This window comes from Chionomys nivalis, chromosome 1 (assembly GCF_950005125.1).
Source record: "Chionomys nivalis chromosome 1, mChiNiv1.1, whole genome shotgun sequence".
NCBI lineage: Eukaryota > Metazoa > Chordata > Mammalia > Rodentia > Cricetidae > Chionomys > Chionomys nivalis.
In genome coordinates, this window is record NC_080086.1 from 108,874,883 (window position 1) to 108,892,912 (window position 18,030).

The following is an 18,030-nucleotide window of genomic DNA, read 5'->3' on the forward strand; positions in this document are numbered from 1 at the left end:
AAGGCTGGCTGGCCAGCAAGGCCCAGGGATTCCCCTGTCTCCACCTCCTCAGGTGCTGGGATTACAGGCACATGCCACCATACTGGGCTTTTATGTGGGGCTGGGAATCAAATTCAGATTCTTGTATTTGCATGGTAAGCACTTTACCAGCTGAATTTCCATGTGGGTGAAGGAAAGGAATTCCTCACACTGTCTTCAACCTTCACACATACACTGTGGCACATGTATCAAAATTTAGCCAAACACACACACATAAGGTATAACTTTTATGTTTTTAGTGTTTCAACTCATGGCACATATTTTCCACTTCCAAACCGTGGCTTACAAATTCATCTGGTTGATACTCTATAGGTAATTGTGACAATTACCCAAACTATCACAATTGCTGTGTATGGGTAGAATAGCTTTGTCATTCCCAAGGATGATCTAGTTATAGCCCATGAACATAACAAAGTGTATAAATCAGAAGGGAAATATAAAAATCACATTTCCAGAGTCATGAGGACAAGATGTACTTAGCTCTCCAGAGCTGCGCTCCCAGCCAGTAGCAAGGTGTACATCTGTGATTAGCTTTGCCACATTTGTGGTTATGTTTGCTAGCTCTAGGTTCTTTCTTTTCGCTGCTCTTTGATGACAGTTTTATACTTCTAATAAGGGAAATGGCTCAGGCAGAGTGCGGTGAAATGAAGAGGTTTGAGTCCAGAGAGAGACGGAATCTAGTTCATGCAGCAACTGCTGTCCTCTAACTAACACACGCTGATGTTTAGAGAGTGGGTCAGAGCCTAAGTATCTGTTGACTCCAGGTGGGATGTTATTTTCAGTTATTGCTATATTGAGCTCCAAATCTCTTTTTGCTAACATGAACCTTTTCTGCATAAAATCCATAACGAAAGCAGCAGAGGTTCAGTAGCCCAGCTTTAGTCAGCTGGTGTTTGCAGCTAGTCGATATGCCCTATTCCTCCAAGTCATTATCAAAGTCTGAAAGTTCTCTGGCATTTGAATCATGAAAACACAGGACAGATGTGAAATGGCATCCATTAACCATCCAACCAAAGGGGGACACATTTGAAAACTCATTATTATTATCTATGTCTCGCAATGCAGATGACAGCAGTTGTGTAGACTTGTGATTAGAGACTCAAATCCAAACAGCTCTTAAGTGAAAGGGAAATGGGTTTCTGATGAAATAGAGGGGTTTACATCATGCTTAACATGAACTTTAGAAAAGATTTTCTCTAAGTATATTTGAGGTTGAGTACATCTTATTCAAGTTTCTTCAAGCTGATGAGATGGGTGAATATATTATCACAATAGGTCAAATTAAATGATAGATTGTGAGAGTCACAGTTAACCAGGGCCATCTGATCCAGTGACCTGTGGTCACTGTGCATGCCTAACTTGTCCATATAGGAAACCTCTGTCCTCTTCCTCCCTCAAATTCATGTGGAGCTCCTACCACTTTACTGTGGGTCTCAACACATTGGCTAGAAGCTATTGCGTTCATACTACTCAATTCAGTGTTCTCATGACCACTTCCTAACAGGGTGTCCATCTGTGTGACTTCAGAAGTCTGAGGCTGTGCTCTATGTTACCGAATATGGTGGGGAACGAACCACTTAAAGGTTACAGAGAACCACTAAGTGTAAGCGAGTATGAAAGCTCATGAACTTTTAAAAAGCTTGGTGTTTTGAGAGATGTAATTGGTAGCCAACTGTTGGCTGTGAATACAGTCAATGAAGATGGTAGATTAGAATATTAACAATCAAAAATGTTTCATTTTACATTATATTTATTGCATGTAGTGGCTAACTTTAAGATTAACTGAAGGAGTTTATAGCACTCTGGGACTATCTTAAGTGGCCTCTTGGTCTTTATCATGATTCAGTTGCTTTATGTTTATATTTTCTGTCCAGCAGCAGATGTCTTGTAAGGATCCCTCCTAGGGCAAGCAGGATTGGGCCTGCTGTGAGCTTGCTATCTATGTTGTAGCAATAATCTTCAGAGTCTAGCCACATTTCTCTTTTCCTTTTTGTCTTCTCTATTCCTTTGCAGAAGACCATCAAATGAGTTGTACTCGAATAATGCAGGACACAGAAAAGGATGATAACAACAATGATGAGTATGATAACTATGATGAACTGGTGGCCAAGTCACTATTAAATCTTGGCAAAATTGCCGAGGATGCAGCATACCGAGCCAGGACTGAGTCAGAGATGAACAGCAACACCTCCAATAGCTTGGAGGATGATAGCGACAAAAATGAAAACCTCGGTCGGAAAAGCGAACTGAGCCTAGATTTAGACAGTGATGTCGTCAGAGAAACAGTGGACTCCCTTAAGCTGCTAGCACAAGGACATGGTGTTGTGCTATCAGAGAACATTGGTGACAGAAGTTATGCCGAAGGAATGTCCCAACAAGACAGTAGAAATATGAACTATGTCATGCTAGGGAAGCCCATGAACAATGGGCTCATGGAGAAGATGGTGGAGGAGAGCGATGAGGAAGTGTGTCTAAGTAGTCTGGAGTGTCTGAGGAACCAGTGCTTTGACCTGGCCAGGAAACTCAGCGAGACCAACCCACAGGACAGGAGTCAGCCACCCAACATGAGTGTGCGCCAACATGTCCGGCAAGAGGACGACTTCCCTGGGAGGACACCAGACAGGAGCTACTCAGATATGATGAACCTTATGCGGCTGGAGGAGCAGCTCAGCCCCAGGTCTAGAACGTTCTCCAGCTGTGCCAAGGAGGATGGGTGTCATGAGAGGGATGATGACACCACCTCAGTGAACTCAGACAGGTCTGAGGAGGTATTTGACATGACCAAGGGCAACCTGACTCTGCTAGAGAAAGCCATTGCCTTGGAGACAGAGAGAGCCAAGGCCATGAGGGAGAAGATGGCCATGGATGCTGGGAGAAGGGATAACCTGAGATCCTATGAGGACCAGTCTCCAAGACAGCTGGCTGGTGAAGACAGAAAATCCAAATCCAGTGACAGCCATGTCAAAAAGCCATACTATGGTAAAGGTAATATTTCTACCTACCGTAAGTTGCTTCAGGCAAATGTGAGCTAAATGAGAAATGCTGATGATAGTCTGTTGCACTATAAATCACTACCAATTTTATGTCTAATGCACATTTTAGAGTATATTCTAGAACTGTATCTGTGATACTTTGTCTATAGAACAAATAAAATATTTGTCTGAGAAATACATAAAACAACTAAGTGCACTGTCATTAGAGCAGGTGGAAGAGATGACAGTGGGAAAGAACATTCCTGGAGAAGACAGGGCTAGTGCGACAGAAACCCCTAGGAGAGAGACTATTAGGGCCAGGCTATGCTGTTACAGAGCAACCATGATCTATGCTAAACAGGGGCTAGGGTTTAGGCAACCATCTGTCAATCAGAGATGAGGCACAGTATTCATAAATTGGTTTGAGTAGATGGCTTCATGACTTATAAAATTATCACTTAGTGACAGATATTGGTGGAACTGGCCCCACAGGAAATTCCCAGAAGGAACTGAACGGCAACACAATGACCAATGACCTAGGATGAGCATAGTGGCTGCACGTGAATTCTCTATGACAGTTCGCTCAGGAAACTAGTTGCCATGCAAGGCAGGGAGTAGTCATGGCTAAAACCAACAGCAATTTCCCCAGAATGCTTATTTCCCTTACTAGTTCCACTAACTTATGGAAACAGTCATGCCTCTTTGTTTTCAAATACTGTGTATCGTTTTTTAAAAAAATTCTCAAAACTATAAAAAAATTCTCAAAACTATCCCATGATTGTTTAACTGAATTTTATCTTATGAGATCAGGGAGCACCTATTTGCCTACATACGTAACTTAGCTTACCCGATGGGGTGACTTTGTGTCCATGGCAGCGTCTGTATCCATCTGCAGTTGGTGCAAGTCTTGACTTAGCTTCACAGAGTAAAGCACTTCAGTATGGTTGAGTCCTCACAAGACTCGGAACTATGAAAGAAACTATCTCAAAAATGAAATTGCTAATTCCTTAAATCCTTTCTGTATTATCACCAAAATGTTCCTTTTTCTGTTTTTCATTTTGTTCTGTACATTATGAATATACAGTTTCCTCACTATGAATCTGATCATGAGATTCAGGAATTCAGTTTGAAAATCAGTTGCTGAACAATCAGAAAAATTCTATCTTCCCTATCATGGCACAGGTGCTCATAGCTTCATGGACAGTTGGGCATTGCTATGACCAAGTCCAAGCTGGCAGAAGCTTTAACCAGAGCTCTGAGAGTTACTGGTTGACTAGTGTCTGGATGGATATGGGCTTTCCATTCAGTTACAAAGGGAAGCATAGACCACCAGAGGAGTGTATACAAGAAGACATTCCTTTCTAGAGGAAATAGATTATTCTGGTGCCATTGAGCTTCAGGCTTTCCTTGAAACACTATGGAACATGGTACATGTGTTTAAATGATGGAGCTACCATTTGAATAAGATGTGATAAACTGATAACAATTAAGAGGTTTTTGTTTATTTTTTTCTTTTTTGGTTTTTCAAGACACGGTTTCTCTGTGCAACTGTCCCAGCTGTCCTAGAACTAGCTCTTTAGCTCTTGTAGACCAGCCTGGCCATGAACTCACAGAGATGCACTTGCCTCTGTCTCCCAAGTGCTGAGATTAAAGGTGTGCACCACCACCATCCAGTCCCAATTAAGAGATATTTAGTTGGATATTGAGAATGATAAAAATCAAACAATTTTAGAAAATCCATGCCTTCCCACATGACTGCTGTTGTCCAGATAGATTTTCGGCTCATGCTTTAGAAGTCTGAGTAGTAGTCCCAGGATGAGCTCTGGTCTTGAGAAGTACAGTGAATGACCATGTGTGGAGGCAAATTACACATGGGAGTCTCTGCAGCACTGTGGCTTCTTTGGTTTGTGTAATCCACCGAACACACATCTCTTTCTGTTTTGTTATTATGTTGCTTTTATGCAAAAACATGGAATTTGCCCTGACTGCTTCTTCCCTTATATGAGGAAGGGGAAGTGAATGCTAAGGTTGGGAGCCTGAATTTTATCATGAAGTAGAAGGCACTGGTCACCACTTCTCTCAGTTCCCAAGTTTACTTCTGACCAAAGTTCTCAGCATTTTCCAACAACACTTTTCATGTTTTCTTGACTATAACTATAGTTGCATTCAGAGTCAAAGCCAAACTAACACACACACCCCCAAAAAATGGAGCAAAGAGATTAAAGGCCTCTCTAAAAAAAAACTCAAGTTATGGGACCATATCTCACCAACATGCCTGAAGCTGCCCATCACATCAAGACGCTGGGCTGTGGCTTCTCTCTTCCTTCTGTAAAGATAAGAGAAGACATATACTTATTCTCATTCCATACTTCTTAACTGAAAGGACTTCATTACGGTACTAATGAGCAACACTTCAAAGGCTAACTCCTTTGCCTTACACACACACACACACACACACACACACACACACACACACACACACCCTCCAGGACAGAAGGGGAATAAGCTGAAGTGAGTACATTTTTTTTTCTGTTAAGTCATTACAAGCTTTCTGGTTAGGGTGCCCACGCTTAGTGTTTGTTTTGTTGTTTCTTGTTTGTTTGAAAGATGAACTTGGATTGCAAGAGACAAGGAATCAAGGGAAAGAGACAGTGAAGGCAAAGGCAGGTCCCGTCTCAGCCACGCATTGAGAATGCACCATGCTCTTCTAGCCTCCATACCCCAAGAGAGGTCTGGGCCATTATAAAGCATAAAGGTCACTTGATTTCAAAACTGCTTCAAAATCTGTGAAACCATGTTATTTGTGACAGATATTAGGGTCCTAATGAAGCAGTTACTTTATGATGAAAGGGAATAGTAACAGTAGTAATTTTTTAATCCTGTAAAAGTCATTACTATCTAGTTAAAAATCTCTTAAATTAATTATTTTAAATTGTCACTGCTGTCCTTTGAGATTGTTACTGTGTGGTTACTATTTTATAATGGCATGCATTAACTTTTCTCAGTATAATGAAATTACTCAAAGGGCAACAAAATGCTAGGCTTTACTTTGTATCTATAGAAACAAAATGTCAGGACTTACTCTTGAGTTTGTTAGCAGAGGCCATGAGGCAAGTGTAGGGGCAGGACAGCAGTTGACAATGCCCAGCATTTTGTTCTACACCAGTGCTGACTGGGGTGGTTCTAGCACCTGACAGGAACATTATCTAGATGTTTGCAGAAAAGGAAAGGGGGATGCCCTTCGCATCAACAGGAGAGCATTTGGAAGATCCTGGGAGTTGTTTATCTACCATGCTTGTAAGGGACACAATAAGGCCAGGTAGAGTTCAAAAACTTCAAAATCAAGCCATGTATAGTGGTTCATGATTACAATCCCAGTATTTAAGAGACTAAGGCAGGAGTAGTACCTTGAGTTTAAAGCCAAACTGAGCTACATAGTTGAGTTCCAGGCCAATTTGGATTACAGGGTGACATTCTATCTCAAAGACCTAAACAAATAAAATTCAAACTCAAGATATTTTTTCTTGATATAAATGAGTATTAACCAGAAGTAGAGCATTATTTTCCAGTATGATTGGCCCAATTAATAAGTTATTCATATAAAAGAATTAAACTTGTGAAAACTTAACTCTAGTATTCGCTGAACCAACCGTAATATCTACTATTGGTGACCTGAGCAACTGGTTTTCAAATATGTGTTCCACAACACGGTGTGTCACAATCTATGATTTAGAATTCAGCCTGAGCTGGCCTTCAGAAACACTTTCTAGAACTGTTGTGATGCATGAGGGTGAACTGTGGTTGATCTGGGTGTTTAAAAAAAAAAAAAACACAACTCTATCAGGATATCGTTACATCTCTGGCATCCAGCATTCAATCCTGGACCAAACGTCTGCTCTGATTGGCTCTTGGCTGGCGCTGCAGAGGAGCTGGCAGCGCTCTAGATCAGCCTGACCTCCTACTTTGTGTGTGCATGCACAGCATTACACGAGCCTTCCTCTGGTTCCAAGCACAGACGAAGAAATCAAAACAAATGGTTGCTCCAGCGGCTTCTGAAGCGTTTTTTGATTGCCCATCACCCTGCCAGGTGGGATCGCCACCCTTTCTGTCATTTGCTTACAGTGCCTTCTGAGAGTTCAGTTGATTTTCAAAAAAAGCACTGAATTGCTATGCTAAGAAACAGTGTTGCTTAACCTCAGAGGGAAAAGTCTGCAGGCAAATTCTGCGGTTTATGGCATGTGAGACCAGAGCACGTAAAAGAGGGAATCAGGTGAAGGGTTTCTGAGCAGCACCTCACTCTGGTTGAAGTATATGGAGAAATTGCTGAACGAAAACAATGCGAAGCTTGTTCTCTAAGAAGGTCACTGTCTCATCCTTATTTACATTGATTTCTTTGAGCAACACAGCTTATCATGTAACACACGGGAAACCAATTAATCAAGAGTTAAGATTACAAGTTGGTGCTTTTTTTTAAAACTTTTAGATAAAAAACAAAGTAATTTATGATTCATGATTACACTGTACAAGGTTGGAAATACCACCCACACCTAGAGCTATGAAGCACAGGCCTGATGTTCCAGCCTGCCCTGACTAATTTCTCTCCTTAGCAAAGGTCTCTTCAGGTTGCTGGATAACCGCACGAGTCTGCAGTTGGTAAACATTCATTTTCTTGACACCTGTTGTCGCTTTTAGATCCCTCAAGAACAGAAAAGAGAGAGAGCAAGTGTCCAACCCCCGGGTGTGATGGAACCGGCCACGTAACTGGGCTTTACCCGCATCACCGCAGTCTGTCTGGATGCCCGCACAAAGATAGGGTCCCTCCAGAAAGTAAGTCGTGTCTCGCCGCTCCCCGGGGCGTGCAAGCACTCTGGCTCTGTCAATCATCCCCCAACCTCATCTTCATGACACCTCAGTGAAGCTGTCACTGACCAGACCCTTTCTCAGCCTGGAGGGCACCTCAGGAAGCCTCCCCATACATCCTCTGGATATTCTGGGTACCAGCTCCCAAAGAATAGCTCACCCTGCAGTTGTGTCCCCGGAGTAGGCTCCCAGGCCAGCCTGGACTCTGGTCCTCAGTTCCACTTATTCCGTTATCCTAGGCAGGGAATTTCTCTACTTGGTCTCACACATTATAGAACTAGTCAGTCTCTAACCTGCTCATACTGGTCTTAGAAATCCCAGGAAATCCTCAGAATTCCTGCCCAAATTCCTGAACTACTTCATATTATCCAATTGGCATGTACACCAGGTGTGTGCATTCACTGTGGCCTGTCTCCTAGCACAGGCACCCTGGCATTTGCACGCTAAAGATGTCAAATGAACAGGTTTGGATCTGGTGGGGTTTTCTTTTACATATTCTTTCGAGAAGATAGCTTCCAAGGCTATGAAGCTATGAAAATGAATCTGCGAAACAGTGTTCCTTTTACATCTAAAATAATATATGTCCTTTTTGTTTACCTTCTCTTTGTAAGAAATATACCAACTGTGTAAAATCAAAGAGAATCGCTTGTCTAAAACACAGACTCCAGCTTCAGAAATGAGGAAGGTGATAGATGCCTGGTATGAACCTAGAGCACACAGGGCCCTCCTTCAGCTTCCAGCGGGGAAGGTAGCTAGGAGGTGTAGCTAGATGCCCAGCTCAATAGTCAAAAGTATTTGGAGGACCAAGCTGTTACCATGAGCACCTCTGGAATGCCTGAGAAGCAAACCAGTCAGAGGGCAGGCAGCTCTCGTATCAGCTTAGCATTAGAAGCAGGGAAAGCTAAGTACTCTCTGCTGAAATATGTTCAGACGGTCTTGTGACTCCAGGTTCTCAGATGCCTACTAAAATGACATGCATATGTTTCCTGTAACTGTCTTGAGAACAATTATGAAAAAGTTGTAAAAATAAACAAATCCAGGTGTGTCTACAATCCCGTGTGTTACATGACAGGGAGACGCATGGTTGATGACAGCGGCTTCCACATGTGAGCACTGTGGTGGGTGCTTGGCTGGCAAATGCAAGCACTGGCCCATTAAATGCCATAACCCTCCCAGGGAGCACTGCCCTGTTTACCAGATGAAGAACATGGGACTCTTGACTCCATCTTCTTTCTCTTTCAAGGGAAGCACACTGGCTGGCAATAGGTGGTGCTCAGTACTTTAAAGTTCATCTGAGCAAGTGTTAATGGGCCTGAACTCAACTGTAAACTCATGCCAACTCTCAAACCCATCACCAATGCAAGCCCTGGGCCTGGTGTTTCTGTTTCAGCTCTAACCTGCTTCCTGGCATCAGGCATGTTGCAGATTCTCAGTACAAAAGGAGGCACCAGGGCTGAGAACTCATGCTTTAGGAGGAAGTTGGTGGGATTTTTTTTCCAGGGCATAGGTTTTTTTTTAACCTTCCAGATTTATCCTTTTCAATGGATAAGAATTCTTCTTGACTCTGTATTTTCATGGGAAATGTCTAGATGTGGTTCAAATATGGGTTGTGCTCTGTTGAGCTGGAAACTGAACGGACCTGCTCTGGCTGACCACATGTGGACCTGTCTTAGCAGGCAGAAAGTAGGACTCGGGTCTGACCTGGTCTTACGAACTAGGTGTCTACAAAAAAAGCATTTCTAAAGCCAGGCATGGTGCATGATTGTAATCCCAGAACTTGGAAGAAGCAGGAGGGTTGAGTTTGACACCAGCCTGGTCGATATGAGACCCTTTCTCACAAAGGGTACCCATCGCACGGGGGTACAGAGGAACCCTAACTACTTTCTCATGAGTAGTTCTTTATAACACCACAGACTATAAAGGTAAATAATACATAAATGAAGCACTTCACAGTGGGTAGCATCATTTCTTTTCCTGGACCAGCCTCCCTGCCCATTTCCACCCAAGTGAATTCAGTGGCAGCTTTTCTGCTGTAGCATACTAAGTGGTCGGCAGAGGGCAGTTCTGCTAATAGGACCCCAGCTGAGCCAGAGTTGCTATCACCACCCACAAGACAGATTTACAGTAGTGTGGGAGGGTATCTGAAGGAGGTGTACTGGGTGGTACCCTGTGTGCACTACTAGTACAAAAAAGAATGAGTTGCCAGGAAAAAGCATGAAATAGGAGAGAAAGGAGCCCAAACATAGACTTGTGTGGAAAGGCGAGGTAAAGGAAGAAATGTGGGATCTGTAAACCAGGTAAAAGAGCATTTCTCAAAAGCTCCAGGTGTAATGTTCATGGCTAAGGTTCAACAGGAGCCTTGGAAGAAGGGCTATAGAGGTCACTGGGCCTCCTGTTTGAAAGATTCTGTAGATGCTCCAGAGAAAGATTGAGGGAAAGTAGTGAGGGACGCACTACAAACTAAAGTGGATAAATGGTTTGAGGCAGAGTCCCTAGAGGCAGCCTGCAGACTGAAGAAGCAGATGCCACTACAGGTATGGACTCCACTAAGCAAGATACAGAAACAGCGACTTGAACTGTGCCACAGAGTCAAGCCTGGAAGGTGTTTGCTCTCTCCAGGGAAGACTTTATAATAGAAATACTTATCATAAAGAGAAAGAAGGCACACAGTAAGTTAAAGAGAAATATGTACCATTCTTGCAGTGCAATAGGATAGTAGAAAGGCTAGCAAAACTGCATACTTCAAAGAGACCTCTGAGACAGGGACTCCTCAGAAAGGGATCTCCTATTTCCCCCAAACCCTATCTTCCAGGACATGAGCTAAATGCTGACTTTTCCACTTTGATAAGACACCAAACATGGACAGGTACAATAAGGGCATGCAGAAACGGAACACAGTGCCAACAAGACACTGTGATGGGGACTAGTGAGAGGGGTGAGCAGACCTCACATGACCACCGACCCTAGTCAGGCTTTGCAGGCAGGGAGGACTGCCACAGAGGCTGCTGGGGTTTGTAGACATCCAGCTCAGAGAGGCAGAGCACGTGGCCAGCAGGCATCTTTGGAGTTAGCTGTCTTGACTTCTGCAGAATTCCTAACCCCAGCAGACACATAGGATGGAGCTGTCAATGAGGACCAGTGATCCTGTCCTCGTGCTCTGGGGCCACCTCTTTCATCTTCCCAATTGTTGCTTTCACGTGGTGAAAATGGAAAGATTACTATTCCTGCTCATTCTACTAAGAGCACAAAAAGATACTAATTTCCTAAGCAAACATGGCTTACTTAAAATACAAGGTTCAAAGTTCTGCTCACTCACATCAGACTTTGAGAACCCCATGTGTTTCCGAAGCACAGGCATGTCTTTAAAATGCCCAGGCTATGTGCTGTTACATGGCTGATCAGCATCCAGTGCTTACCCATGGGATACACTAGGGTGGCCCTTGCTTTTCTGTCTCACGTGGGACTATTCAGTTTCGGCGCTCTCTGACCCCCGTGGCTCCTTGCCAGTGCACCCTGCTTTGCATGCCTGAGTAGAATCATACAACCTTCTTTCTCGTCCCACATGTATTTCCTGGTCATGCACATCACAGACGTTTGTAGGCCTGTCTTTTGTAAACTAACTCAGCCTGTTAAAACAATTGCATATTGTATTCTCATCATTTCTCTCTTTTAATGCTGGGCTATTCTCTTTGCCTCTCCTTTGTCAAGTTCTTGCCATGCATGAAAATGTTCTCAAGTGTCCCACTCCGGGCTGCACAGGGCGAGGGCATGTGAATAGCAACAGGAACTCGCACAGAAGGTAAGCTGTACTCTGCTGGGGTGAACGCTAGAGGGAGCCATCCACAACCCCACCCCATGGGAGCGCTAACTGATAGGCATCCCCCCATTCCACTGGAGACTGTTGGACCTCATACATTGCTCCTAAATAGTCAGTCAGTTGCACCCATGTACATGAAGGTCAAAGGCGTGGTTGTTCTTTTTTGACTATTAGATTTCTTCAGTTATAGACTTCCTTGGTATAAACGAGCACTGTTTCCTCACAAGAGGGAAGCCATAGCTGTTTACAATGATGGCGACCAGAAGAGACCCAGCAAGGGTCTATCACCTTCCCACATGGAAGAAAGTGTCTTTTACTTGCATGACAGACAATGAGCTAGAACCCAGCAGTGCTAATCCAGATGACTAACTTGGCTGCTCTTGAATTCTGATGAATCCCTTGGCCAATAGCATGGGCATCATTAAAATGTGAACAGATGTCCCAATCTCTGGTAGGGGCACACCAGTGGAGTCGGTACTCTCCATCAATGGCTTTAGCTGGACTACTGCTGAAAATATACATGGTAAACATCACATTCTGGACGGTGACAAGTCCAGCTTTCTTCCCCATCCTCCAGACATTATCAGAGACGCCAAGGTCCTCCGAGAATACAGGTGATATCAAAAAACACTTCTTTTAGGAAGTAGCAGAATGTGATTCTGTTAAGGCTTGTTCCATGGCTTAGGTTTCTTCCTAAATACATGAAGCTGTAAAATTTCTCTTAATTCTTGTCTGACTGGTTAGTCACAACAAGCAACTTGGTTACTGGTATTAAGTTTATAATAAAACAGATCACAGCTCTATGCCCGGTGGACAGTCTCTGGTACTAAGTCTGGAGGAGCTGACAGTTATGCAGATCCCCACACAGTCCTGTGCAATGAGCCCCCAGTGTCAGTGCCACCTTCTGGCTTCAATACATATGTACACATGGACGGATAGCCACACACATCTAGAACACATGGAGGCAGCATGCAGATATCATGCTTTCCTGAGGAGCAGGTCAAACAAAGAAGCCTCACCGCTTCCTCTGCCCTATTGACCACCTGAACTAGTTACTAAACACACGCACATGCAGTCCTGGGGTGTTCCTATTGCACCTCCCTTTCTCTTTCCTTCCCTTCCTACATTGTCAGAATCCCTGACACCTTGCAGGTAGATGTCTCTGTGTGATCAGTTCAGAGCGCCATCTTCTGGTAAAGCCATGTAACTGCCACTCTCAGGTTTGTCAAAAACTGTCTGTAGCTGCCACTGTCTGTCCTCCAGAAATGGCCGATACTCCAGAATCTTTCCCTGGAATTTTAGCCAGCTTGTTGTGTTTTTGCTTCTGGGAATCTGGCATGCCCACTGGAGAGGCCTGCTGTTGCCATCGGAGCGGTGTGCCAGAGTCCAGGAATGCAGAGTACCAAGCAGGCTGGGAAACTCCCTGAGTTCCATCTACCTCAGGGTCTTCTTGGCTGGCTGAGAGACAAATGTGGTGAGTGTATCAGTGTGTGACAAGGCATTTCTGACCATTAAATTAAATCTTTCTATCACTGTAGCCTCTCTGGATGCCCTATTGCTGCTGCAGAAAAACTGGCAAAGGCCCAAGAGAAACACCAGAGCTGTGACGTGTCCAAGTCCAACCAGGCCTCAGACCGCGTCCTCAGGTACTCAACAGAAGTGTGTCATTCATGGAATTCCGTCAGAATCCATCTAAGACACAGAGCATGAGGAGTGTCTGGGACATGCCATATTAGAAATTGAGACTTGTGCCTTCCCTTATGCACAATTATGCGGAAGCCTGGAGGTCAGTGTAACTCCCAGGTCTCCAGGGGCTCAGTGTGGCCTTTGAACTGAGAGAAGTGGATATAGTTATATTGTTTATAGCTCTGATAATTCATCATTCTAGAAATGCTAAATCAAAGAGAAGTTTTAAAAATTAGTAGTGTTAGTACCCCAATGTAATTGTATCTCAGTTTGGAGCGAGGTGCATCCCCTACTTAGGGATGGCACTGCTCTTCCTGAAAATGCAAGAAAGATGAATCACGGAAGTTTCATGTACAAAAAGTCATCAAAGCTGCCATCACCTTTTATCCTTGCACACCCTAAGACGTGGGTGGAAGTAGGTGGTATCTCTGCCATCTGACAGGCAAGACACTCAGAGTGCAGGGCTCATGACTTACCTGAAGTCACTTGGCCCCACGTGGTGGCATGGGGGAGGCCTGAGGAGCAGGACTGAACTCCCATTTTCCAAACTCAGGAAGACGACCATTGGTAGAGGAAGACATCACCATTCCTCACCGGCTTCACACGCATCTCATGCGATCTCTGGCTGTCAATGGACTTCTGCCCTCTTCCTCAGTCTCGTGACAATGTCTTTGTCTCTGCACACAGGTGCTAGCTATCATCCCAGTAGCCACATTTGAATACACCTGGTTAGGTGGATGCCACACCACAGCCAAAACTCAGTGCTAGCTCTGAGGCAGACAGGCTGTCTCTAAAGAGCCATGATGAGTACCTTCCCATAGGCACAGCATTTGGCTTCTGCTAAAGGTATTTTTTGGGGGAGAGAAGTTATTTGGAGAAAATCACTAGGCAAGAGGAAGAAATGTCTTTGTGTCCTCATTTAGTATTTCATGGGTTTTTTTTTTCCAATTAATTAAACTTCCCTTCTCCTGTGGCAACAGGTTAAAACTATTTATAGAAAATTTAAAATATTTAAATAAAATAAGAAAATTAAAAATAGATATAACCCCTCTATTCCAAAATAACCCCTCTCTGACTTCTGATATTCTGTACACTATGATGAGAACTTTGAAGAGCCCCTTGTCTGCCTCTCAGGTCCCTATTTGCCATCACAGTCATTTTGCAGGACAGGACCGAATAGAAAACAGTTTATAGGATTTCTCCAATGATAGCATGAGGATCCCCCTGCACCAAAGGAAATGTGGGAAATTGTGAGCATAGTTTATAGTTAAAAGAATTTACTCATTTTCTTCTGTCAGATTCGGCCAGTTGTGAAAGGCACAGAGTCCAATGCACAGAACTTTCACGGCTGCCCTGCAGACACAGGTGCAGGTTTGAGTCTCCCTCCTCCATATCAAGTGCTAAGCGTGTGTGACTTGAGAAGCTCTTTGGTCCTTTAGACTAATAAGACATACAGGTAGCTCCAAGTTTCACCTCCCTCCTGACGTTCAGAACTGAGGTACACCCTATCCTACTGTTTCCGTGGCTTTATGACTCAGGGCCCCTCTGAGTTGGTGCAGTGGACAGATGTCCCCAGCACCACATAAACAAACAGTAATTACAAAGGCCAGAGCTTCATGCATCCACGAAGCACTGCCTTGCCTGATAAAATGCCTTCAAACAACGGCCTAGCTATTGTATTGCTTCGGCAAGAAGTAAACAGGCTGAATTGGTAAACTGAAGACAAGCAAGCTGGTAATTTGAGGCTGCATTTTACCCAACCTGTGCTATCATTAAAGCGACATAGAGATACTTTTGAGTAACATAGAAAAGCCAGGTCGCCTAGAGACGTAGCTCTGCAATAGCCTGTCTGCCTGGAATTCAGCAGGAAGGGACCGAAGGTGTGACTCTATCATACACTGGGTTCAGTCTAGTACGACAAAAAAATAAATAAATAAAATAAAAAAATAACTAAAATTTAAGAAATAATCAGTGAAAAACAGCTTACATATATGAATATCATCAAAAGTTATAATAGCCAAAAGAAAAAGAATATCGTTCAGTAATGTAATATTCACATTCTAATACCACGCAGTGAGAGCTGCTTTTAAAACCTAAGCAACCAAAATATATGGCAAATGCCGTGTGAAATTCGGGGCAAAGTACGTCCATTTTTAAATACCTAAGAATTATACCAAGATTTCGGCAGTTTTCAACAGCTGCCATTTCACACGTCGGGGCCCAGCACGCGATGCGTAGGGAAATGTGGGACAGACCGTGCTTCCGCAGATAAACAGTCGGTGCTTCTGGCCCTGTTTCGGGCCTAGAACAGTTAGTGTTTCCGGCCATGCTTCCGGCCGAGGAGCAGACCGTGCTTCCTTCCGGCTGATTATCGCAGGCCTCGTTTCCGGCCGCGCTTCCACAGAGAAACAGTCGGTATTTCCGGCAGCGATTCCGGCCGCGCTTCCTTCAGGCCGAGTTTCCACAGGGGAGCAGTAGGCGTTTGAGGAGCAGCATTTCCGGCCGAGTTTCCGGCCGAGTTTCCGGCCCAGCTTCCCTCCGCGGAGCAGCGTTTCCTACATAGGCAGGCAGTGGCGTTGAGGATGGCGAACCGGCAGTATTTCCCAGTGAGGTACGGCAGTAGATCCAGTGTGCATCCTAACACGACAGAGTTTCTCGTCTTTTGTTATAGACCTATCCATGGAGTCACCTTACTTTTTTTCGTGTGGAAACACCCATTTTTCTTGGGATCTTATTTTTTTTTTAATGCTTCCCATAAATCAGAATTAGAATGATCAATAAGCCCTCATGAAATTAAGGAAGTTTTAAAATAGATTTACTGTTCAAAAACTATGCTGGTGTGGGGATGACTGCAAGCCCTTTTAACAATATTTTACCTTAGAGAAATGTGAATCAGTGGGTGATAAGACTTGAGATTGAGCCAGGCGGTGGTGGCGCATGCCTTTAATCCCAGCACTTGGGAGGCAGAGGCAGGCGGATCTCTGTGAGTTCGAGACCAGCCTGGTCTACAGAGCTAGTTCCAGGACAAGCTCCAAAACCACAGAAAAACCCTGTCTCGAAAAACAAAACAAAAAAAAAACAACAACAACAAAAAAAAAGATTTGAGATTGACAGGAGGCGTAAACACCTATCCATTCATATCTATGCTGTAGAACAGACATTGGTTAAAGAGTAGAAGGGGACCTTTTATGTCATAAGTGATTTCCACTTAACGAAATAGACAGGACAGAACATCGGTAAAGGAATAAGAATCAAAAATTCATCCATTTTAATATTTTATCCTAAAGTCTAAAATAAAGGAATACTAGATTAAAAAAAACATTGAAAGATCATGAATATTTGATCAAAGGTTTTCCTACAGCTCCGTTTTAATACCCAACTAAATAAATTCTGTCCAGTTCTGTCTCATTCTATGTCCCTAAGTGTTTTCATTTCCTGTGTTTGGAGGAAAACTTCACAGGAGTCAGGGTCAGTTTGTGTGATTCCATTCCCCTTTTTGACCTCCACAGATGCAGTGCCTCCCCTTCGAGTATCATTTCCATCACCCCTCTTCTTGAGAGTGAGAGAAAATGATAAAACACATTTTAAACATTCCATTTCTCCTTCTTATTTCCAGTATTGACTTTTAGGCAGATACTTTATTTGTGATGTATAACTAAGTAAGACTGTCTTTTTTTTGGGGGGGGGGGGGTTAAGTCATAATTTGTAAAAGGTCCCGAATCATGAAGGAAGTCATATGTACTAGGATAGATGTGAATCATGTTGCATGCACAGCCGTGAGAAAGCAAGTCGTTGTTTGTTGTCTGTTTAATTTCCAGGCCAATGTGCTTTGTCAAGCAACTTGAGATTCCTCAGTATGGCTACAGAAACAATGTCCCCACAACAACACCGCGCTCCAACCTGGCCAAGGAGCTTGAGAAATATTCCAAGACTTCGTTTGAGTACAACAGTTACGACAACCATACTTATGGCAAAAGAGCCATAGCTCCCAAGGTGCAAACCAGGGACATATCCCCCAAAGGATATGACGATGGTAGGAGGTGCACACTCTTATACATGAGAGACACATTGCCATTGATGATGTTGTTGTTGTGTGTATCCATGTCCTGCAGATCAGCCAGGGTTCATGCTTACCCAGTGGGGGCCAGGGGCACAGCACACACGGCACAGCCCTGTGCTGAAAGCCGCTAGGCCCAGGAGGGGCAGGTGGGCACACCTGTGGGTAGGAGGGGCACAGTTTTCTGCAGTGACTTCAAGGCCCTGACCTCTGGCTATTTATATGCTTTAGAGAACAAAGCCCTAGGCTCTCTGTGTTTTGAGGTGTTGTTGAGCTGGTACCTTTATTCAAAAAGCCTTTTTAAAGGCAAATACCCAAGACAAGTTTCACTGGAAGTAACAAGTTGAACTCTTTTAAGAAGCTCCACATTAACAGGGCTTTTCAAAGGCACACATGAGAAGCCTCTGAGGAGAGGTCCTTTCTTAAAGTCTATGCACAGGCTGTACCCTAGACCAGTGAAGGTGGAGTCCCTGGGATCCTCTGTATATTAGTATTTCTTAAAAGATATGCAGGGCTCTTGATACACAGGCATAACTATAACTTCCACCCAGCCAGCTCTATGAGTTCCAGGCCCGAGTTCCTTCTCTATCTGAATATTG

General features: G+C 43.9%; 1 protein-coding gene across 19 annotated transcripts in view; it reads left to right on the forward strand.

The window, feature by feature from the left end:
- Myt1l (myelin transcription factor 1 like) overlaps positions 1–18,030 on the forward strand; it is a 390,358-nt gene that overhangs the window by 298,264 nt on the left and 74,064 nt on the right. For 11 of the 19 annotated variants that reach the window (XM_057765426.1, XM_057765434.1, XM_057765408.1 and 8 more), the window contains 5 exons: positions 2,053–3,024; positions 7,704–7,838; positions 11,580–11,670; positions 13,227–13,334; positions 17,193–17,407. In XM_057765426.1, coding sequence (XP_057621409.1) covers positions 2,053–3,024; positions 7,704–7,838; positions 11,580–11,670; positions 13,227–13,334; positions 17,193–17,407 — 1,521 coding nt within the window. The remainder of the gene's footprint in view (positions 1–2,052; positions 3,025–7,703; positions 7,839–11,579; positions 11,671–13,226; positions 13,335–17,192; positions 17,408–18,030) is intronic. The other 8 variants (XM_057765468.1, XM_057765487.1, XM_057765527.1 and 5 more) reach the window with 3 other exon arrangements.